General features: G+C 43.2%; 4 protein-coding genes across 4 annotated transcripts in view; 2 read left to right on the forward strand and 2 right to left on the reverse strand.

Moving 5' to 3' along the window:
• The window catches only part of LOC131887383 (uncharacterized), a 13,013-nt gene extending 1,139 nt beyond the window's left edge, over nt 1-11,874 (forward strand). The window contains exons 2-3 of the mRNA XM_059235976.1: nt 6,158-6,386; nt 8,178-11,874. Of these exons, the coding sequence (XP_059091959.1) occupies nt 6,158-6,386; nt 8,178-11,689 (3,741 nt within the window). The 3' untranslated portion in view covers nt 11,690-11,874. The remainder of the gene's footprint in view (nt 1-6,157; nt 6,387-8,177) is intronic.
• Nucleotides 11,821-13,969, forward strand: LOC131887386 (linear primary-alkylsulfatase-like). The gene is made up of 4 exons (XM_059235978.1): nt 11,821-12,901; nt 12,964-13,295; nt 13,369-13,635; nt 13,702-13,969. Exons 1-4 carry the CDS (start codon nt 11,944-11,946, stop codon nt 13,906-13,908), a joined length of 1,764 nt encoding a protein of 587 aa, XP_059091961.1. The 5' UTR covers nt 11,821-11,943; the 3' UTR covers nt 13,909-13,969.
• LOC131887389 (uncharacterized) lies at nt 13,963-14,768 on the reverse strand (the record flags this gene model as incomplete). Its single annotated transcript, XM_059235983.1, is given in 1 exon segment — nt 13,963-14,768. A coding segment is annotated over 1 exon segment (675 nt). The 3' UTR covers nt 13,963-14,058.
• A 4,368-nt stretch (nt 14,769-19,136) lies between these two features.
• LOC131887384 (serine-rich adhesin for platelets-like) lies at nt 19,137-23,099 on the reverse strand. The gene has a single exon (XM_059235977.1). The coding sequence runs from the start codon at nt 22,201-22,203 to the stop codon at nt 19,285-19,287; it is 2,919 nt and encodes a 972-aa protein (XP_059091960.1). The 5' UTR covers nt 22,204-23,099; the 3' UTR covers nt 19,137-19,284.
• Between the last annotated feature and the right edge of the window lie 798 nt (nt 23,100-23,897).

Below are 23,897 nucleotides of genomic sequence, written 5' to 3' on the forward strand. Positions count from 1 at the left end.
TCAATTCAACCTCATGCCATTTTTGTTATGTATGGAAAACGTCGGTTTCCCTATCAGATGTTTTCCAAACTTGACATAGTAAGTAACGGCGCCCACCCAAAAATTTTAGGAAAACCTGTTGCACAAGAACATGAAAGTTGGAAACTAACCAGGGAGTGGTTCGCAAGAAAGAGCTAATTCGATCAAATGTGTCTTGGGAAAGTGCATCATGGTCAGTCTAAAATTTCGGAGCCAAAACAAGAGACAACAGCCCATGCCATTTTTTCCTTAATTTATGGCCAGGAAGTGAAAACGTGCCATCAAGCATTTTTATCACTTCCCAAAAATGTTTCTGATAAGAAGGTCGCTCTCTTGCACACGAGCATCTCCGAACAAAATTCAGAACGATATGGAGAAGGACATGGATTCTGGTCGTGACGTCAGATGGTTTCAGAACAACCTTTGCCGTCACTGACAAGGCGTGTGTGTGGTTTTGGCTTCAACATTGTGAGGGTTTGATCGTTAAATGACGTACAATTATGTCACCTTCAAGACAATCAAATCATCTTCTGTCTCAATGTGGTCAAATGAAAAACGGAATGACCAAGTCAAAAGCAAAGTGCGTATGTGAGTACGTGAGTATAGTGTGGTGTAGTCTAAAGTACTTGTAGAATAGAAGACAATCAGAGTTTAATTTCCCAAGTCCACTTTAAATTTAACTCCCTTTCGCAATACAGACTTGGGCGAAGCAGTTTGGATTGGAAAAGAACTATTTCAGAGTCAGATCGTGATTAAGTTCTTGGATGAAATCCGGCGGTTAAAACCTGCTGTGGAAGAAGTGCCATACGGAGCCGCAAAGGAACGTATTCAAGGACATTAAATTGGTTATTATTTAGACTATTAAGCGAGTCACGCACTGTTTCGTTGACAGTTGCATATTGGACATGATTATTCTTCTGAGCCAAATGTTACGAAAATTTTACTCAAAATGAGTACGTAAGAAAAACGATGCAATCTTAAAAAGCCGACAAGTTGTCCATTCCATTCAGTTCCCAAGGTGTGATCTAATTAAAGGATCAGATAGAAGAATGATGAAGGAATTGGTGTCATTAATGTCCTGGATGGACTAAAAGAAGAGATCTTTACCATGCCGTTTCAAATGGTCTGCACAGGAGCCAGCTTTTACTTATTGACATTTCTGGACTGACATAGGGAAATGCATCACATTTACCATCAGTTTTGAATGCTCTTTCTCAGCCACGATGAACAAATTGGAAAACTTTCTACATGCATATTAGCCAGGCTATCCTGTTTTGGGGGTAGACATATGCTACCTTGAAACCCTTAACGAACTGAGAAGTTTGACTGAAGTTTGATCAGTGAACTCGTCGTGCAATAATGTAGCACTAACACCAGGTGGTTATTTGAACTTGAACTTGTTGGGGACCATTTTGAAAAGAAAATGGCCGTCAAAGACATCGTTCATTATCTCTCTTGTTTGAGGCTTCTTTCACGATCTCATGAATCATGAATCGGGGGTATTTCGTCACCCTGAGAGAATGATCTGCCTTGTGTGAGCAAAAGGGCTGACCAGGCCGGTCATTAAATCCCATGGCCCAAGTTTACCGATTGAACCAGTATTATTGGGTGACCACATCATGCCTCATTGGGCATTTATAGAGAAAATTGAGCGCTGGTTTTCTCCCAAGATCAACCTCATTGTTTGGTGGTGAGAAAAAGCCTTGAAACGAACAACACCTTTGGTTGGGAGAAAGAGGAAAAAAGGGAATGATTTAGCGACAAAACTTCTTTGACAATTGGACAAATTTTGAGCCATAAGCCCCCAATAACCTTGCTGGTCATGGTTGCCGTCATCTTTATAACCATCGACGTTTAAACCTCCCTATTTCATTTTCACTATTATGAGTGAATAAATTCACGCCATTCAATGATATCTTGATAATGCCAGGGAGAAAGATATTAGCTTTCAGGCTGCTAAGTCAGATGTCGTTAGCCTTGAATCTAAACATCTCATAACTGAACAATAATTGCGTCACCCGAGAACAGAGTCCTCAGGAAGAAAAAACGCCAATGCCAAAGTTACTAATTGATTTTCAATCCGACCTCTCCAGAACGGCTATTTATCTAAATTCTCGAGAAACTGTTTCTGCTCGAAGTATAGTGGTGCAGATAATTACCCTCATCGATCGATCGTTGGACTCGCGTGAATCAAGTGAAGACAGTACCATTAACATCCCCACTCGAGATCGTCTGGAAGACAACCGCGTCTCTGATTGATCCTAAGAAAGTGGACCAGGTTGAGCGGGATTAACGTAACGGTCTCAACTCTCACCAGAATGAGCATGCATCCTACTAATCTGGAATCAACTCCAACTTTCAACCCCAAGGAGGCTGAACTTTGGTTGGTTGGATTCCATTGGAACGAACACAAGAAACCCTATCTTGTTAATCGCTCCACTCGCCCCGGTCCAGCTGATCGTGGACACAATGAATACCTCCGATGATTGTTCCGAAAGCTGACTCATTCACGTCATGGCGACAGATTTTCTGCCTGACCAAAAGGGGGTTGATTGCACTCGCACTTCTCCTCAGTCCCAAGTTTGGCGTCAGCGTCCGTCACCGACGGGACTTTTGTCATGCGTACGCACTACGACACGTCAGTAATCAACCACAACACCACCACCACCACCACCACTATACGTGAGTCGCACTGCTCGAGGAGTTCCACGGACCATTGCGCTTGTCATGCGATATCCTGGTGACGGCTTTGGGCCCTTCCTTCCCACGGCGACTGACCAGGTGGCCTTCTGCCTTCGGTAGGCCTCTGACGTCTGACGAGGATTTATGACCAATGCTTGGTCCAGGAGCGTCAGGAATGAGTTTTCCCTGCTTCGAATGGATTCAGTAGCGTCAATCGCCAATCGGCTGTCGTGAGTGAGAGACTGCATCGAAGTAATCATCATAATAATCACGAAGGATGGGCTTGTTCCAAATAGAACAACCGAGTTTTTTTTAGTACCTGTTCGGACTTCGGGGTGAAGATGTGTGATCTGGACGCGAGTAAGTCCAAAGCGAAAAGGAAAGAAAAAAAACCTCACTTCCCGGTGCCAATCTCGATCTGAACATCTGTGGGCTCAATAGGCAAACGAGCCGATTGTCTACTACTTTCATCTGGAGGAGAGATCAATAGATCATTAACATGGAGGAAGGCTGCCAAGGGTTATCAAGAGTCAAAAGAAAAAAGGGGTTACTCCACTGATAATATGAGATGCTGCAAATCAAGGCCTTCCTTCAGATTTTCCAATCATGTTGGGGATGTCAACCCCCTTAAAAGGCTGCCCAGTTCTCACACAGATTGACTCGTGCCAAAATAAAACTTTGGATTCAATTCTATTTCATTCTATTCTCATGGAACAGACTCTGTCAAATTTCATGGCGGATCATAGAGTTACGTGAAATCAAACTAGACTGTTTCTTGGGCATTGCTTATTTTATATAACTTTTTATAAAATGTCAAGCCCGTACCGAAACAAAAAAGCAAAAATCAATCGATATGATTTTGTTTTGAATGACGCTCAATCGAAAAAAGCTCTCACGAATAGTAGGGTTTCAAACATATTGTATCGCTTTAAGCTCAGTCACGAAATTCAGTGTCGATGACGTGCATCATTAGAAAGTGATCCAGTCGTTAAAAACACCTTGACGGCGCACAACTTAAACTCAAATGTAAGCGATCTTGATTCGCTTGCTCAACACTTTTCACGATTCCAAGACAGAATCTAGACACAGCCATGATCGCTGGAACTTTTTCTATCCTCACGAAATTGCGTCAACGGCAAAAATTTGCTTAACATTACATTGAAAAAAAGGCAAATTGAAGACTTGTGATGCTCTTAATATATATCAAAACTTAAATTGGGCATGCATTTAGGTTTAAAATTGGCCTTGTGAAATTAGCAATGACTAATCCGCTTGATTATGCTTTAGCGAACTCCAGCTGTTATTCTGTTGACAAAATAGGCATACTCTCGCTGTGTTGATTACAATCATAGAGATGTAGGACCATCATAATGCCTCTACATTCATATGATACAATGCTCCTACGATCACAAAAGGCTTAAAAACATCAAAAACCATGGTGAAGTGCACTCTATTAGTCAGTAGAATATTAACTGATATCAATGAGTAAATCTCTCAGTTTCAGAGAAAGGAAAAGCTTAACGGTTGTCTTTGATCAATGGTTTCAGAAACCAAAAGAGAGACAGCCAGGGATTATCCTGGATTATAAAAGTCTTGGCCAGGTGAAAGTGTACTTACTAGTCGTGCTATTGGGAGACAAAGAAAGACCAATTAAGAATGCAGCCACCGATATGATTTCTTGATTCAATTTGTCTTTATCGCCTGAAAAGATCCCTGGAGCTAATTCAGTTAATAGTGCATTCATTCGAGCATATTTAATAACTTAATAAGACTCGAAAAATTCGTTAGAATCGCAATTTGGCACAGCTCATTATTACTTTCTCTCCGATCCCAAAAGTCAAACGTTTCCAATTGCTCTGCAATTTTCTCCTTGATTGAGTTCGATTTGTTCCTGGCAACCCAACCAACGGCTGAAATTAATGCAGAACTCGGTTTTCCGAATAGACGTTGCTCATGATGAAACCCATTCACATGTTTAGATATGATTTGTCAAGGCCATTAAACAATAGAAAACCAATTCCCTTGAAAGTAACCTGAAGTATTTGTGCAGGATCATGTGTAATTCAGTTTTAATATTGAGAAAATATCATGTGAGACTGATTTGAATCTTTGCTTCAATTGAACTTTTGCCGTATAAAAATTCCATCTACACCCACGTAAAAGCTCTTGTTTTAAATGAAATCGAGTCAGTCCAGACATTCCTTCTGATCAAAATCCACAAAAGCACCGAGAACGAAAGAGCTCATGCATTCCTGAAAACCATTTGCATTTACTCATCATCTCATGTCTTAGGCAAATCAATTGAAACTCGTGACAGTTCCGGACAGAGAGATTGAGAAAATTTAGATTTAGAAGTAGATTCTTCCACTGTGATAGTCTGAATTCTTAAATGAGCCTGATTATATCCCCCCCCCAAAAAAAAAAATTGATAAGCAGTCCCCAAAAAAAAAATATAACAGGAAGGTAACATGGCAAAAATTCAGACCTTGCGTCTATCAATTCAGTTCAATCTCCTCTACGGTATGTACGCTACAAAATGGGTTCAATTCTCATGGTTCATACTCGCGTTATACATACTACGCATATAACTCGACTTGGACATGAGGCGTGAAGTGTTCAAGCTTGGATAGATTGATCGATCATGTCTCGCTGGATTGAGCGATTGACCCTTGGTCGAGCTGCTCCCAACCATTCAATGGACATCAATTTTGTTGCGAGATCAACGTTAATCAGCCTCAACGATTGCATCAATTAATGCCCAGCACCATGACTGCTAGTCCCATTGACATCTTTATGAAGGAACGAACCAACGAATCAACCAAGGAACCAAGCCATGGCCAGGGATTTCGTATGGCATTCATTGTTTGGAATTCAAGTCTGGTCGGACGTACTATGCGTAATTCTCTTCAGCAGCTTGAGAAATTCGCTCGAGTCCTTGCCCTTGTTTGTGTGGCACCATTTGTGTCCATCCTCACAGATGCGCCGCTCTCAGCTCTTGACCATATGGTTGGGATTGGTGGTTGGTTGGTTTCCGTTACAAAGCGTCAAATCCAGTGCCAAGAAGGCCGGGAGTGTTTTATGATGTACTCGACATGTTTGAGTGTCCGTCGTTCGGGCCAGGTTCAAATTCACAGGATGATGGCATTTGAATTCGAGAACAAAATTTGGATGTGGAAATGAAAGTTTCCTCATAGACGACAGTACACTCACTATATATGTGCAGTCGCTCAATCAGCTGTGATTTTCATTAGGAGGGATGAACAATTGAAGAGTCAATGTGATGTAGTAATTTCAAGGTCAGTCTTCGCTCTTTGTTTTCGTCATTTTGATTGAGGGCATCGGCACCAAATCAGAACAAAGATATACCATGTAGTACATAAATGTCTTGAAATGCTCCTTTACACTACTATGAGTAATGAATGATTGATTACCTTTGGTTTCTGCTTTTTTTTTTCAGCCGCGCTTGTTGGCATTCATCCTGTTTGGCCTTGGCACTTTGGACTTGAGCCTTGGAATAACCGGGGCGGCCGAAGAGTTCTCGAAGCGTCTCAGTGCGGGCCAGGATTTCCATCAAAGTGGACAGATTCAGGATTTTGACTTTTCCAAATTTTTCCCCGATATCGAGAAAACCCATCCAGCTCCATCGAAGCATGAATCCCGCGCTTTGCCCACTGAGGAATCAGCAGGTGGGTTTCACTTGCGAAATTGGTTCTTGTTAAAGATGAGAGTATCACAACTAGCGTTAAAAAAGATGGAATGCAGGGTAAAAAACCAACCACAGGTTTTCATTGAAAAGTACATTCAAGGCATACATATATGTGACCTTTGTTATCTGAAATTCCGACTATACCGGTGAGTAGCTTTTAACCAGGCCATCAATACATCCAATCCTGGCCAAACACAAAGTGAATAAACTGAAGCACTATTGTTGTCTTCTTTGATCTTGTCATCCTGATCAGGATAATGAATGAGTCATCCACGTTGTGATAATCAATATCTCTGCTTTTATTTCACTATTACACCAATAGCCTAATGCCCTACGACCAACCTAAAAAAGGAAAAATAATGTAAGCAGATTATTATAGGTCTCCTGACCGATTAAACCTTTTAGTAAATGTATGATAATGAAAGGACAGAATCACCTTCATATTCATTCTTGGTCATGAGCGCAAGGAAAAGGAAAAGCGATTCGCAATCTTTTTTGTACTTTTCAACTTCTTTCCCTTGGCAACTAGTTGGCACACAATGCGTCAAATGCCTTGAAATCGTCAGTTTCCGAGTCGCTTTAATTTCACTCGAAATCAGAGGGGATAATTATTCATAGGTAGAGCATTCTCAGATAATATCTGACTAAGCTGAACCTCGACAAACTAACCTTGTTGAAGAGGCTAAATCATCAGGAGTATATGCCTTTTCTTGCTTAACCGAGGGTTTTTTTGGTGAATATATTTTCACAAGTCATTTTCTCAGGGTGGTATTGCATTGATTCATTCATTCTTTCAGTCTTCTTTCTTTTCAAATCAGTCAAGCTATTTTCCAGGCTGGCTCGTGGTTTTCGAACTGAAGGTGGGCCATGAATCACTAAATATTTTCCTGAAAGTAAACCATTTTTTTTGTTGGCGATGCTCAGTTAATGTGAGTGAACATTGAATCATTTTTCTCATTATCTCGTGAAATCACCTCAAAGATGTATATTGACAGCTGAATTGGAGGGATGCACAGAAAATTGCAGTTTCGCGAACATACCAGGAATCGACCAGTATCTAAGAAGATGGGAAAACTTAATATTCACAACTTCCATTAGTTATTTGGTCCGTTTATCTCATATTCATGAAAAATGTGTGGCACAAAAAAGTATTCGAGTGTAGAGGTCATTCGATGACCCACTAGAGTCATGACAAAACACATTTGTTATGTTTGTACTCAACAGATCTGTGATGCATACTGAAAGAAATCGGAATCAAACATATTTTCAGGTTTTCTTATTTTCCACCAAAAAGAGTTTTCACTCGGAGATGAAAAAAAAAGAAAATCTATTCTCGGCCGCTCTTGAAGTTTTTCACACGTCGCTTGATTGACTTTTTCATGCAAAAACATATTTGGGAAAGGTTGCATTTCATGCGTCGTTCATTTTGATGTTACTAAAAGTATCACCTGCGACATGTTTCACATTAGTCCGTATCTAAACTACCAAGAGAAGGTCACGCGATTAGCTTGCCAAGTGATGCCAGCAATCCTGCTAGCTAGCTACTCTAGGGGTATGGCCTATGGAACCGCATCCTGAGAATCGAAGATGGATTTAATTGTGGTGCGATCAGGCAATGCCGACCTTGTGCATCCCCTCGGCCTCGCCATCATCTTTATTGGTCACGGGATGACGTTTTCTAGGTTTGAAATTTGTCATTAGATAACCACTGAATTGAAACTATGCAGGAACAAAACGTTTCATGTGCGGTGACATTTGTTTTCTGTTCCAGACATGTATGGTGGTTATTCAGCATCACAGGGTCAGGCTTCAATCGAAACCTACGACCAACTTGAAGACACGTTTAAAACATCCCTCGAATCTCAGCCTGAGGAGCGGCAAGCATTTCAAATTCCCAGCGAATTTCAGTCCTTTGACGGACCCGCTGTGGAACCCGCAGCTCTGACCGCAGCCGAAGGCGGCTTTTTGTTGCCGTCGGATTTCAATCTGCCTGGACCTTTACCCGAAAGCGGTGGATCCATATCCGGACCCGAATTCTCGGTTCCTACTCAATTTAGAGACACTGAATCGTTTGAAGAGCCAGAGCAGTTACGAAATCCGGGCCAATTTGCTCTTCCACGTGAGGTGACGGGTGCGGGAAATCTAAGCCCCCCATTCGATGGCTTCTCAGCGCCTTTTGGTTCGAGTAATTCGTTCTTGAATCTTCTCGGGAACTCAAACCTGGGAGCCTTTGGAGGCAGCAATTTTGGCAAAAGATTGGATCGGAAAGGCAGCCAAGAGCAATCCGAAGACCGATCTCCGCCTGGTTTCTCCCGCGAACCCAAGAAGCGGTTCACTCTCCAGGACGAAATCGACATTGTGAAGAAATATCAAAAGAAACAAGCCCAAACGGCTTCACTCGTTGAAGACCTGAAACAAAGCCGACAATCTCCAAATACATTTGACAGGTCAAACGGTTTTGGACCCAAATTCGAATTGTCGAAGTTCGAACGACCAAACGAGGATCTTTCGGGTGCTCTTGACTCGTTTGAGCCTTCCTACGAGAAATACGACTTCCAAGAGAACTTCCAATCACGCTTTCAGGACCAGCCCGCCTACTCTTACGAAGAGCCGGAAAATGAGCCTCCTAAATCGAATGAGTATCGCACCGAGCCAAAGGTCATTGACACGTTCGGCTTTGGGCCCAGACATAACAATCCGTCTAATAATAATCCACAATTCAGAACACCTAACAAACCTTCCAATCATTTCCAGTATGACTATGACCAAGAAGAAGAAGAAGAAGAACGAGAAGCAGCTGAACAACCGTCCCTCTATCGCGGTTATTCCAATGAGCAGGATTCATTCAGAGAGGAGACAGAAGAGAATCAGGCCCACTTGGGGGGAACTTCCGGGTTTGGGCCCGGATATGACTCATTTGCACCGGAATTCGATTCAACGGAAAATCCGGAGTCGTATCAGGATTACGATCGACCAAAGCGATTCAACCCAGTACGGGAACCAACCTATTCTACCCGTGATAGGGGGTTCGTTTCAACTTTCGACTCCCCCAACCCGTTTGGCGGGAGTTCCATTGGGCTGTCACCACCCACCTTCGTAAACCCTCAAAAAACGGCCCAACAACTCACACCCAAGGAGGATTATCAAGGAACTCGATCGTCATTCGGCCAAGGTGGCGGATTCCCAAGCGCTTACTTTGGAGGACAATTCACTGAAGAGGAACTGGACGAACCAGTGGCTTACTCATCCCCCCAAGAACCGTTCTTTACTCAGCAACGAGAAAATTTTCCCCAAAGATCCAGGGAACCCGAATCTCGAAACCCATTTCACTTTAGCCAACCTGCTTCATCGGAAAATTCATTTTCAAGCTATGCCCGAGAAGCCTCCAAAACATATCCCAGCTACAGAGAACCAGATCATTCCCAAACTTCTGGCTACGACTCAGACCACGCCTATGATGCCGTCCCCAACAGCTACGAAACCAAACTTGTCGACCTCAGAAGCAAAATCTTTGACGGTCAGAAGTTCGACAAATTTGGATTTGCAGAGAAATCGGGACCAGTCTATCAAGATGGCTTCAAGGACCGGAGTGGCGAAGAAGTAGAGTTCGTGGAAGACTCCTCGGACGAACCACGAGAACCCAGCAAGGCGAGTTCCGGTGCTGTTAACCCGGTGGAGTACTCGTTCCGCAGGTTTGCCGGATATCCCGGCTTTCCAGAGACCCTGGCTTCCACGACAGTTCTAGATTCCAGAACCGAACCAGTAACCGAAAAAATGCCCGCTGAGGTGCCATATACCCATCAAGAAAAGACAGTCCGTTCCAAAGTGGAGTCATCGCCCTATGAGAGGCCGTCCACTTCAAAGCTCAAAGAAGAGACCGAACATTTCCGGCCGCAAGAATCAAAGGAATCCTTCCAACACCATTTTGAGGGATTTAACTTTGGATCTTCTGGTTACGAGAAAGCCGAGAAACAGGACGACACTTACAAGCAGCAACAGAGTAGTGAGGCAACTACCGAGCCATTACCCTCGATGGAGGAACACACGAGTGTGTACGAACACCGTGACAACCATGGTAGCTTAGAATCGTATGATGTTTCAAGAGAAACAAATAAAAACTTCAAGTGGAAAAAAGAGGGATCCAGCAAAAAGAAATACGATCATATTAAAAAGAAATTCGATCCAAGTCAAGAGAAGAAGCATCAGAGTCCCTTCAAACTGAAGCAAAAGAGCTCCTTCAGGGAACCAACTAAGAGTGAGTCTTTTGAGACAGTTGACGTTGCGTTTGATGCGTCCACTGCGCTTTCAAATCCCACCATAGCGCCTGAAATGACCACACCTCAGCCAACATTGGATTATCCCAACACCAAATTTGTGGCACCCACTCCCGAGGAGGGCTTCAAACCGATGGGTGGATCAACCAAGATTCTCGACACACTCCTTCAAGAGACAGTAACCAGCACCCCATTGCCTCCTACCACTTATGAGTACACAGAAATCAGCTTTCGAGAACCAATCACCTCCACGTTGGCCAATGAGGAAGGTCACTCCCAACCGCCATTCAGCACCACGAAACCTACAAAAGGCCCAATCTACTACAAATCATTTAAACAGTCCTCATCCACATCCAAGGAAACGATCCGATCATTTCCGTCAAAAAGCTCGGACGAAGATGTCATTGACGTACTTGCCGACTCCCATCCACGTGCCCGACCCAAGAAAGAAAACCACAGTGGCGAATTCAATAAACCATATAGAAGAAGCTACAGTCATATGCATAACGCGCCACCCGCCAGAGGATCGCCCAAGAACAAAAATCCTCCTCCAGTACCAAAACAACAGAAACCACATCACCGCCCAAACTCTGACAAACAACAGAGACTGGTCCAGCATCTGCAATCACAACAGCAACAACAACAACAACAGGCTCAACTGTCAAGGCCACAAAAACCCAATGGCCCAGTTCCCCGAAGACAACGAATCAACCAAAACCAGAGGCTAAAATCCATGATCAAGCAACATTTGCCCAAACGCAGACCCAATGGACAAATTAGGGCCAACCTGCCTGGTGGTCTGACACTGAATTGGCCTCCCAAGAACAAGAACAAAGGACCTGTGGCCAAAAATATGGCCAAAAACATTAGAAGAGTGACTGATCTATTTTCATCCAAAGACCGAGATCAGCGAAAACCAAAGGCCAATATTCGCCAAGTCTCTGCAGTCGTTTTGCCATACGTAGCCGGAGCTATGGTCTCCTCTCCGCTTGTGGCAGCTATCATTTAATTCAATGATCAACCCTTCCCGATTCCGTAATGTTCCAATACTATTTACAGTTCTATCGTATGTAAGTTTAACAGTACAAGTTTGAAAAGATGTTCTGATTGCGGATCAAAAAATATCGATCTACTGTAAATAAGCGTTGTTGACCTCAGGATAAAATATACTCTCTGCGATGAGTTGACTCATGAGCGTGGCTTATCTCTGTTATCATTAGCCTCATAGATTCTGAAGAAAATTCTTAAAGAAAATAATTTGACATGTGGGAAGCATTTCTTTTGGTTTCCACGGCCTTGGGTGGCATTTTTGTGTTAGTCTTCTTGTACTTGATTGGAACCAAGCAATACCGATTCAGCCCGAAAGTTACATTTACTGCAAGACATGTCCCAGTGCATCCGGAACTGAAAAATCACTCCAAGACATTCCAAAAGGAGATTATACCAATTGCTGAAAACGTTCATGTGGCCATTGGTTTTGGTCTGGCCAATTCCATTCTAATTGAAGGCACTGATTGTTGCATAATCATTGACACATTAGAATGCGACGAGGCTGCCGAAGAGGTCAGGGAGGCGTTCAGAGCCATCACCAAGAAGCCAATCAAGGCTGTTATTATCACCCATTTCCATCCGGATCATGCCTATGGCATAGGATGTTTTTTGGACGATAATCCTGACGTGATTGCTCATGAGACTACCCGCAAGTTTCTCGAGCAAGTGGCGAATATCCGATCTCTTATTACCTACAGCCGTGGGATGAAACAATTTGGAAGTCTCTTAGGTGAAGGCATGCATGAAAACTCTGGTATTGGAGGGAAGTTGAGGTTCGGACCATCAAATGGATTCAAACTTTTTAATCCTACCGTTACGGTGAGCAAGCAATTGGAAGTAACTTATGGAGGCATCACTCTGGAAATCATTCACGCTCCTGGAGAGACAGAAGACCAGCTCATGATTTGGTGGCCCGAAAAGAAGATCCTGTTTCCGGCGGACAATATCTACACAGCCTTTCCCAACATCTACGCTATTAGAGGCACCATGGCCAGAGACCCTTTGCTGTGGATATCCGCTTTGGACAAAATGTTGAGTCTACAACCCGAAATTTTAATACCTCAACACACACGGCCACTCTCTGGAAAAGCCGAGATTAAATCCACTATAACTGCATATCGGGATGGAATTCAATTTATCCATGACCAGGCTTTGAAGTGGATGAACCAAGGTAAATAATTTGCTCTCACAGAAAACCTTCGATTTTAAGTTGAGCAACTGGTTAAATTTTAGGATGTAATGAAATAGAGACCGCTCAGAAGGTTGCAGAGTGTTTCCCGAATGCCCTTAAGTCTCATCCCTACCTCAAGGAGTTCTATGGAACCATAAAATGGGGTACACGGGGCATTTTTCATCACTATTTGGGATGGTTTGGAGGGCAACCTTCATCATTACATAAACTCTCTACGTTGAAGAGGTCACAAAACATAGTAAAGGTCGTTGGAAATGAAAATGCTTTGTTTGAGAAAGCTCTCATCGCTATGAAAACCAAGCATTATCAATTTGCACTCGAAATTTGCGATGTCCTTTTGGAGTCAGGCTGGACTTGGATGAACAAAGTTAGGGTAAATAGTCATCAACTTTTGAGGCCCACTTTCAACTCTCACCCCTCTTAAAACAGTCAATTGCATTTTGTAGGCGATAAAAATCGAAAGCCTCTGTCAACTGGCAGAGTTGGCGATATCCGCCAACGCCCGAAATTGGTATCTCACAACCATATTGGAACTAGAGGGCATGGAGATCAAACCGCAAGCTCCTCAAATCAAGGCACAGATAACTGGTCTCAAAAAAATGGAGGACTTCTTCAGATTTCTCGTTGTCCGCGTCAACCCAGAGAAATTGGATGAGGGAGAGTTCTTAGCCCGCTTTTGTTTCACTGACACCGATGAGGACATTTTCGTTCAGGTTTCTTTCCATTATCTGTCACGACATAGATTACCAACTATCACCAATATACTTCTTTCCATTTAGCTAAAGCATGGATGTGCAACCTTGAGAACGGGTACAGATTTCAACGAAGGCTGTGACCTAACCGTCAAGACCACATCCGACGTGTGGAAGTCGGTTGCATGCCGGGAGGTTAACCCCATAACAGCTTGGATGGGTGGAGGATTGTCCATCCAACCCCACCCATTCAAACTGAGTACGTTTATGAGCTATTTTGATGTCGCTCAGTGAGCAAACTGACTTGTTTAGCGCCAAACAGGTTTGGAAATAAATACTACAGGGTGATTACAAACAGTTGATTATATTTATTACTATTTCTACTACGAAATGGGCACACAAAATCTGGAGCTGACAAATGGGTTTCAATAGAATTATTCGTAACTAGTGCATGACTGAGGCATCAAATTCTTCGCCTGTGGTGGGTTGCTGGATCTCCTCGCTGAAGCGCTCCGTGGTCCCTTTGGAGTTATCAACCATGTCTTTAGACCGATTGGCTGCTTTTTCGATGACTTCATCCACCTTGTCTTGCTCTTCTTCCTCAAAGGCACTTCGAATGGATTCACTTGCGGAATCAGCACTGTCCTTCATGTAGTGAAGCCCATCCTTGGTGGTAGCAGCGGCGTCATCCACAGTCTGATCAATGTTGTCCTTCTCTGGACCATAGATTGTGGTCTTGGCGGCCTCAATAGCATTGTTCATGGATTCCATGGCACTGTTGACAATCTCTGAGGCTTGGTCGCCCATGGTTTTCTCCTTAGGCTCCTCGCCATTGATCCAGTCCTTCATCTCTTCAGTCTTGTCGCCCATGGTCTCCTTGGCATTGCTCATGCTATCTTGTGTGGAGTGAAGGGTCTCCTTGACCGATTCGGCCGCACTGTCCACATTGGTGTCAATTTTGCTCTCGGGTTTCCCGTTGACCATTTCTCGAGCCGATTCATTGATGTCGTGGAACTTGTCCTTGGTGGTGTGATAGGCATTGCTGGTGGAGTTGGCCGCCTGGTCGATGTAGCCGTTAATGCCTCCTTGGTTATCTTGATTCTCGTTCTTGGGACTCATGATGATAAGTTGTTGGTATATTTGTGGTAGTTTTTTTTACTTCACTTGTTTCTTCACTGAGAGTTGAATGTGTTTTGATTGGGGTTAGGGTAGTCAACCGAGCTTATATACGGATGACCATAACGTTTGTCTCGTCCGTCCTTGCTTTTTCTTACGCATTGATGCATCCTGAAAAAACATGTATAACGTCTCAACTGAAGTCCTCCCCTCTGTCATTGATTATTTTCATTTTGTGACCAGATAAAATGAAAGGGCAATGCCAATATCCGTCCGATTTACCAAGTACACAGTGGTTTCAGTATTACATCAAAATTGAAACCCACATCTTCAGACGCTATAAAATAGTTTCTCAAACTCGAACAACCTTTTTATTTTACTTTACGAGTTAGGCGTAAAGAGATGGATTGGTCACACAGCCAAAGCTGAACGTTCTGTTTTCCGTCAGCCCAGAGACTACTGGAAGTTTCTTCTAGGTAACAAAGAGTGCAATCTTTAGACCTGACGTTTTGAAAAGCCATTCTATTTCACATCGTTTTTGAGATTAATACAGCAAAGAAAGAACAAATTTCTCGAATGGCAATTCATCCGTTTTCCAAGGAAGCATCTTCAAGATGATTTATATACATTCCATAACATGGTGAATACGCTTTACTTTTAAAAGTACGGTTGCGTTACATCAAGCTTTGTATCTTGCGTGGAATGGAACTGCGGGCAAAGGACGGACTTCGAGGGATTTGGACTTCAGATGGAAACGAAAAATGTTCATCCCCTGAATTACTCACATCATTAAAAAGATTACATAATAAATCAAGCAATCTTGCTATGGTCCTTTTCCTTGCGCAGAGAAAGACCCCTCTCCTTAGTCTAGGTACAAACAAACAAACGTTGAAATGAGATAATACCCTCTAAGACGCCGAACTTTATCAAGAGATTGATAAATGAACAATGTATTGACCAAGTATTGTGATACGATGAATAAACCATTAACTTTTCTAGGACACGTTTCTAATTATATATGGGTAAGATTCCGAACAATTTTGATTTGTAAGTAATCATTTTACAGGAGGGGTGGGTAGGGTAGTACAGACTACAGCCACAAATGTAGACAATAAAGCAGTGCAAATAAAACGAGATTTGGTTAATATTGTTGCTACGAGCAAACAAAATTTTCAGCCCTGCTCGTCCCTATTCTGGATGCATCATATGAACATCAAAAAATGGCAAATTTCTTTTAAGAGTGTGTAAAAGTGTCAAGTTTGCTCAGTTGTCAAGTGAGAAACAAAAATTAAAGTCACTCTGAAAGTTAAAAAAGAACGTGTAGATAGAAGTTATTGGGGTTTTGGATAGTTACAATTACACCATTTTAAAATGTAAAGGAAATACAGGCTCTTTTTAAAAACTATTATCAAATTCACTTCAGATTTCATGATTTGGTCTTGATTGACTAAAAAATCAGACTACCCCCATAGTCAAGTGCCCTAGAACAACAAAAATGACGCCATGACAAGGTCATTCTTGGGTTTGTTGGCATTATACCGTTTTTTTAACTAGGCTAAAAGTTTTTGAGCTTTGTCCTTTTTCAGGCACGAGAGTACCACGAGGTTGCGTGACCTCACTTTTTGAATTGCGATTGGTTAAGACCCGGTTAAGACTTTTTTTCAATATTGACACATTGAAGTAGCAGCTGCACGATGAAAAGCAGCACAAATTTTGGGAGGTCATTGGGGCACTTTTCAAAACAGTAGAGGTACTAAAAATCCAAGATATAAATCTCAATATTGGACAATAACAGTTTCTAAGGTTTCAAAAGGTTTATTGCAAAAATACGAAATTCTAAAATACAAAACAATCAGCCGCAAAACGGCTTTTTCTCTAAAAATTAGTTTTTATGCATGTTAATGAGTGAAACTTAGACAGTGTACAAAAATACCTACCTGCATGAACCATTCCTTTAATGGATAAAAGAGCTGAACCTTCAATTTAATCCCTCAGCAAAGAGATAGGAAGCCTCAAAAGTAGGAGTGATCTCCCAAAATTTGACGATGACGTCATCTTCCTTTCCCGCTTCAATGAGTCAATAAGACCCTCCACTCTTTTTCAAATTAACGCCAAAATGCAGCTTGATAAATATTTTGACGTTATCACTAGAGTTGAATCTCGTGCTTTACGATGTTTCGTGAAAACCAATCACCTACTTTCGTTGTTGAACAATTCAAAACCCTCTTAATCCCTATCTAGGTGATTCTTTTTTATGTTTCCTTTGGTGTTTTTGCTTGTCAAGCTCAAGGAAAAAAGACTAATCGATTAAAAAAATTCTCATAATCATTCCCGATTAACCTTACATTCAAGGGCTACGCCGGTCTGCAACCTCAAATTAGTCGGTAGATCAAATATTGCAACATGTTAAACTGGTAAAAACTAGACGAATTATAATCTTTTATTTTGATAGTACCGGGATTACTTTCCTGGTACCAGGTGCGCCATATTATCGTCTACATTTGTTAGGAGCCCCGATAACCGCGTCAATGGGAGGCCTGGCAAAATTTTCTATTTAATACATAGGTTGCATGAGATCATTACTAACCATTTTCGAACAAATGAAAGAAATGAAAGTTTTAAAACTAGCCAAAGCAGCCTCTTAAGGACTGCAAAAGAGGGTTGCGGCCAAACTTAACAACGCTGAGACTGCCATCAAAATTGCCAATAGTTTTGGCATCCACCGCTCCATGGTTTATAGCATTAATAATCTCCATGCTCCCACCAAGGTCAGGCCTGCCTTAAACACAGGCTGGGTTCCAGAGGATTTGGTCAAAATTTGGTCACCAAACAGACCCAAACTGAATTTCAGCATCTGGAGACATGAGAACTATGCACAGCAATGTGGGCAAGCTGAAGACGTTAGTTGGTGAGGCCTGGGCCGCCATGGACAATGGGTACATAAAGAAGATTTTCGCCAACTTCATCCTCAGTCAAGCTCTGTGTGCCCGTCAAAGGCGGTTTATTTGAGAAATATACCATTTCTATGATATGGTCGCTCCAATTTTTGATTCATGTTCAAATCTCTCTGACTCATTGTAAATGAGTTCTACACTGTGGTCAGGTGCCATTCCAGACTCAGTAATAATGGATTCTTTCTTGTCAAATGAGATTTCTCATGTACAAAAAAGGTTCTATATGGGCCACAAAAGATTTAATTACAAGCTATTAACTAATTTTTCAAAATATCCGCCTTTGTCCGCCATGAGAGCTCAAAACCTTTGCATCGCTTGACCTATGACAGCACTCCTTGCCTGGGAATTTGATTCCATTGTGTGTGTCAAATTAGACTTGGGGGTGGTAATGTTTGGTACAGGCATTCCACAGGCCCTTTGCTTCAAAACTGACCACATGGCATAATCCATAGGATTGACATTGGGGGAGTTGGAGGTGCCACAAAAAATGATCCCAAAAGTGGGGCATGAGATCCTTGCACCAGCTTTGAACCAAGTTTGCTGTGTTAGATGATCACAGTAAATCTGCGAATTAGTCATACAGTGTGTTGTTGAGTCTCTTTTGATACATGAAATTAAGTCCCTTTTTAATGCATTTTCCACATTTAATTTGTTAAGAAACATTTCCGAAAAGGGAAAAAATGTATATCGTTATGGTATATAAGAAATGCATAGTAGTAGTATCTATGATATGAGGTATGAGATATGTAAATAAGGTTAAACTGTAACATCGTTTTGGCTCAATCAAGAACAAAATCTTTATAACTAAAAGCAATGCCAGGTGGACTAACGTCTTTTTGCATGTTATTTCATATTTTCCTCAAAAATATTACAAGACTAACAAGTCTTGACAACTTTCGCTAATAATTTAACGTTCTTTAACATTGGGCCAGTTTTAAACCCTTTTTTGGAAATATTTTGCCTTTTTAAAGTAACTTCATTTTTGATTAGCTCCAAACCTTATATTTTACTCACTCGAGGTCTCTATCAATCACCTTAAAACTCGTATGCCTTCAAAATCACATGCAAAGGCGACTAAGCACTTAAGGAGTATTGAATCATTTTCATCAAACATGTTACTGCAATATGCTATGCAATTCTTCATTGACCAAACAAAGTTTGCAAGGAAGGCGCTATACGTTCTTCAGTGTATAAAACAAATATCGACCGGCAATGCGTCTCAAAGGTTGGGCATCAAAACAATATTCCTCAAAATGAAAAAGTTGGTAGCTGATCAGAACATAACAAAATAAATTCAAGCATGACACTTCGCTTCACGATTTACATTGTAGAGGCAATTTTTCACAATCTCAGCTCGGATTAATCTACGAACATCGCTAGTTGTGGCCAACCTCAATTCATCCTAAAATAACTTCGACGCGATGATCTGATTCAGGAACACAGAAACAAAAGTTGATTTTTCAGATGAATATATTCTTTTCTTTGAAGGCAACGAGAAGGATTCTACCCTTCGTTTGCTCGAAAAATAATACCAGGGTGTTGAACATAAATCAGATGTGCTCTTTAAAACTAGATATATATTCTTAGCATTTCATTCAAATCAATCAGAGTCGGACATGGAATCGGAGAGCCTTCTCTTTTTGGCCTTCAAGGCCTTTGATTTTGCGAGGTTGTCTTGCCTCTTGACTGGGATCACGACCTTTTTGTTGCCCTTGCCTCTACTCGAAATTGTTGAAGAAGATGAGGACGACGAGGAGCTTGAGCTAGAACTTGAGCTTCCAGATGAGGACGAACTTGATCCCGAAGACGAAGACCCAGAGGAGGATGAGCTCGAAGAGGAACTACTGGAGAGACTGCGAGCTCTGAGTTTGGTCGATCCCTTGACGGACTTTGAAGCGGTTCCATTACTTTTGGATATCTCTGGCCGAGCTTTGACCAGTTCTGTTTTCTTGCTTGTGGGTGAGGCCGTTGTTGATGGATTTGGTGGCGGGTCTTTCTTCTTGATCGGCTTCGGTTTATCTTTCAACTTTTCTAGAGTCACCTTTGAGTTTTGGTCGAGGATCTTTGAAAATAAGTCCGAGTTATGATAGGTCTTGGAGTTCGAACTGGTGCTAGGCTTCGGGCTGCCTTTTGGGCTGGGTTTGGGACTGGGGCTGGGGCTTGGTTTAGCTGCGGTCTTGGGGGTGGACTTGGGGACCGAGGTTGAGGTTTTAGTCACTTTGACCTTCTTGTTGGCATGATCTGGCTTGGTGATGGGCCTAGACTCACTTGGAGTAATGACTGTGGGTGTTGATTTGCTAATTTCAGCGCTTTTAGAAGGCTTCAAAGATTTGGCTGATTTTGAAGGTCGTTCCGTCGCAGATGACGGGGATGGTTTCTGGCTTTTTGACACGGGGGCATTGGTTGAAGTTGTAACCGAGGGCCTTTTTGTAGATGATGTCGTCCTTGGGGAAGATGGTGCTGATGGTCTTGTTGGCGGTTGTTGTTGTTTCTGAAGCTTTTGTTGTTGATGTTGTTGCTCTTGTTGTTGTTGTTGTTGTTGTTGTTGTTGCTCTTGTTGTTGTTGTTGTTGCTCCTGTTGTTGTTGTTGCTGTTGCTCCTGCTGTTGCTCCTGCTGTTGTTGATGTGTTGGTATTGGTATGGCCCTTGATTGTTGAGCCGCTGACGTAGTGTCTGTCGAGGATATTTGGTTCGATTTTGTTCCCTCGGCGAGGGTTGGTGGAACCTTCTTGTTCTTGAATGACTGGAGTAAGGCCAAATTGGGAGCTGAATATGACGCTATAGATCCGACTGATCTCTTTGAAGACCTAGAACACTTGGACGATGACAACGAGATGACGTCCACTTCCTGTGAGGGTAGACTGATTATATCTTCATCCCCAAAGGTGTCGTTCAGATCAGATCCCACTGAAGAACTCCGAGAAGGAAGGGAGGGCAATGAGTTTGAGCAATCCCTCAAGTCTCTGGAGCCGACCGAAGCCGACGACACGGATAATCTAAGTTGGAACTCCATGTCCGAGGATTCTAAAATGTTCACGTCATTCATGTCATTGTCGTATCCCCCCTCACTCAGTGCCCCATATCCACCGTCGGCTTCTCCATTCGTTTGCGAGCTAGCCGGAGGATCGTCTTCGCTCAAATCTATGATGACTTCCGGAACTGAAGGAACTATCGAGGAAGTAGGAGGCTCTGATGATGTCTTTCGAGGTTGGCGGTCCAGTTTTTCTTTGGGTTCTTGTGGTCTTGTGGCACTTCTTGATTCTCTTGATTTGGACCTAACACCTCGGCCAGAGGAGGCCGACCTGTTTCGACGATGTCCAGATTTGCCAGAGAGTCCACCTTCGTCATCGGTCCAACCCAATGTATCGTCATTATCCGACCAATCTGAGCACACACTCTCATTATCGGACCAATCAGTGGCACCCGGGAGGGATTGAGAATCATCGCCTTGCAACGACTTCACGTAACTACTTGGTTTCCCCTTGCCCAAGGGTCGACCGTCTCTTTTCCGGCTGGAGAGAGGCAGGTTGGTTTGTTCAGCTTGCCGATCCATGAAAGGGGTAGGTGGGGCTATGCTGAAGGGGTTTGCTACTAAGACTGGTTCAGGGCCTGTCTCGGACACCAACACGGGGACCGGCTCATTGTCACTGGGTTTCCGATTGGGGGAAAAAGAATCTGACTGGAAGGCATTGGGCGAGAACCCCATGGTATTGAGGGACTGGTTGCTGGCACTCCGATTGGGACCGTTGGATTCGGTGGTGCCAATGGTAGGCAGGGTGGTGCTAGCGGGAATGAGAGCCTCTTCGCGCATAACGTCGGCCAAATTGAGATTGGGGTCTTCAAAGTTGAGCGTCCCCAATGCCTCTTCAATGTTTTGATTGAGAAAGAGATCCTCGTGGGCCTGGCCTTGGAACAAGGAGCCCAACTCGGCATCGGCACTTTCGGTTCCTGAGTCAGCATAGGGCGTGCCTTTGTCCAGCAGGGGAAAAGACGTGATTTTGAGGAGCTGGAGGAGGTCCGCACTGGGGTAGCCAGTGTCATGGGAGCAAACCCTTTCACCATAGAGGATTTCCACGAGATTCAAGAAATCTGCGGGGTCACAGTCTGGCAATATGAGGACGGCTTCCTCGCGTTCCCGAAGGAGCTCGGACAGGAATTCACTACAACTGGCCAAGATGAGCCGATGCAACTTGGTGGTCTTCACTTTGGTTCCCTTGGGCCCACAGAACACGGTTAGGTCGGTGAAGCGCTGATCACTGCGAAAATGTCGCCATTGCTTCATGATGTTGGACACCTCAATGTCCGACCTTTGATAGTCTGATGAGCCCGACCTTGTCAAGGTTCTGGAGAGCATGGTTACCTCCTCTTGCTCTTGGTTTTGTTCTTCCTCCAGCATGTTTGGCTCGTCCAGCTTTTTCCTTTTGCACGGAGGAGGCCTGAAAGCCCCCGATTCTGAGGGGTGGTGGGGTGAACTTCCACTGCTCATGGTCTCGTTGGTCACTTGCTTTTTGGGCACCATAAACGTGAGAAGTGTGAACAATTGGCAAACTCTCTCAATTCAGAAAGTCTTTGGCAAAGTAATCGATAGCAGCAAGGAAAAGGCCTTGTTCTTAGCTGGCTGACACTATGGCCGTCCGTTCCTCGAAAGTGTGTCGACGGACGGTTGTTACACAGCGAATTTTCAAAGACTCCATGTCCATTTTCACTCTCGGTTCGGGTCTAGTTTGACTTGATCAGGGATTGGCCCTCAGTCTCCCCCTGAACCAACCGAGCTATCGAGGGCTTACGTGGGTTCCGCGACTTGAACGAGTGAGTGAGTGAGACCGACGAGCCCTGCTCTACGTACCTCGTACGTACGTACAGTATCTCCAATCTCCACCCCGACAATAGGTTCGAGTGAGTAAAAGAGCATGCAGTAGTAGGTAAGTACGTTTAGATGTTCGTACGAGTACCACCCCAACCAGCAGCAGCACCACCACCACCACAACTACAACCACCAGGAGTGCTTCTGCAATGGCTGCTTTGGTCCGAGGGAACGTGGTTGTGCAGAGCAGTAGGTCTACTTTCCTTTCGCAAGTCCGTCTTCGTCCTCATATTCTTCTTCGAACCGATGTTCGCTGGCTTTTCCACGGGCAGGCCCTCGCGAGCAAGGAAAGTTGCTAAGCATTTTTCAGAAAGATCACCAAGAGCCAGCAGACATCATAGACTATTTGTCTCATTTCATTGGCAAATGACTAAAACTTTAGCAACTTGGATGCCTCAACAGTCCAAGCGATCTAGTCCAAGTATAAGGCAGATATATCTATCTTCTCTGGTTCTCTTAGGTGGTGGCGATTAGACGAGATTCTTTGGAATTTGGACCACGAATGCTCAGCCACTTAATCAGTCCAACTTCCATGCTCTCAAAGTCGAGCTACTACTGACGATCTTGCTTGCAATTGCTTTAATGAATGTTATAGTGGTTACGTTCTATCTATCCACATGTCCAACAAGTGTTCATGGGTTGCAGCTATCAGACAGAGCTGCTAGGGAGTTTACAGCGTGTATTACATTGAAAAATATTCGAATACCTGGCAATCCGAGAATAGAGACGCTGCAACCACGAGAGACTAAAAGGCGTTTGTTTGCGTGTACTGTAATTCAGATCGCTCGGTCATCGGGCATTGACTTGGAAGAAATAAGTGGCGCATGGCGTATGGCAATTGGCGCATGGGGATTGTTCTCGTTTTGGTTGTTTGTTAGCTAATTGTCAATTCACCGCTTTTCGTACTCCAAGCCTCAGGATTCTCAGGATTCCAGATTTGGGAATGGCGCTCGCTCATCAAAAGAACCTATGACTAAAACTCGTTTTCCATGATATTTTCTAATCTCTGACCTTCGCACGACTAACGGACCAGATTTGATTGGGAAATTAGGATATCCTGAAAGAGTCAGACACACGTGGTCCAGTAACAACAAGAACGGTATTCATTAAACGCAATATAATACATTCGTACGAATGATGTCACATGCAAAAGCATGTTTTTGACCCCAGGCAATTTCGAGAAAAGTAAAAACGCCCGTAAATTGTTAGAATTACAAACATCATAAACATTAAACGAGCATAGTGCATTCCCATGACAAATTTGATTATTGACTAGGAAACGAAACAGAACAAGTGTTAAAAGAGCACTGAAAATTGAATAACATCTGACTTACCAACAAACTCTCGAT

The sequence above is a fragment of the Tigriopus californicus genome, chromosome 9 (genome assembly GCF_007210705.1).
Source record: "Tigriopus californicus strain San Diego chromosome 9, Tcal_SD_v2.1, whole genome shotgun sequence".
In the NCBI taxonomy this organism is placed as follows: Eukaryota; Metazoa; Arthropoda; class Copepoda; order Harpacticoida; family Harpacticidae; genus Tigriopus; species Tigriopus californicus.

What these genes read in the sequence shown, in the direction of transcription:
- LOC131887384 (XM_059235977.1), bottom strand. Translation starts at nt 22,203, where the DNA reads ATGGTGCCCAAAAAGCAAGTGACCAACGAGACCATGAGCAGTGGAAGT.
- LOC131887386 (XM_059235978.1), top strand. Translation starts at nt 11,944, where the DNA reads ATGTGGGAAGCATTTCTTTTGGTTTCCACGGCCTTGGGTGGCATTTTT. An exon ending in TTTGAAGTGGATGAACCAAG is followed by an intron (nt 12,902 to 12,963) that starts GTAAATAATTTG and finishes GTTAAATTTTAG; the next exon opens with GATGTAATGAAATAGAGACC. An exon ending in ATGAGGACATTTTCGTTCAG is followed by an intron (nt 13,636 to 13,701) that starts GTTTCTTTCCAT and finishes CTTTCCATTTAG; the next exon opens with CTAAAGCATGGATGTGCAAC.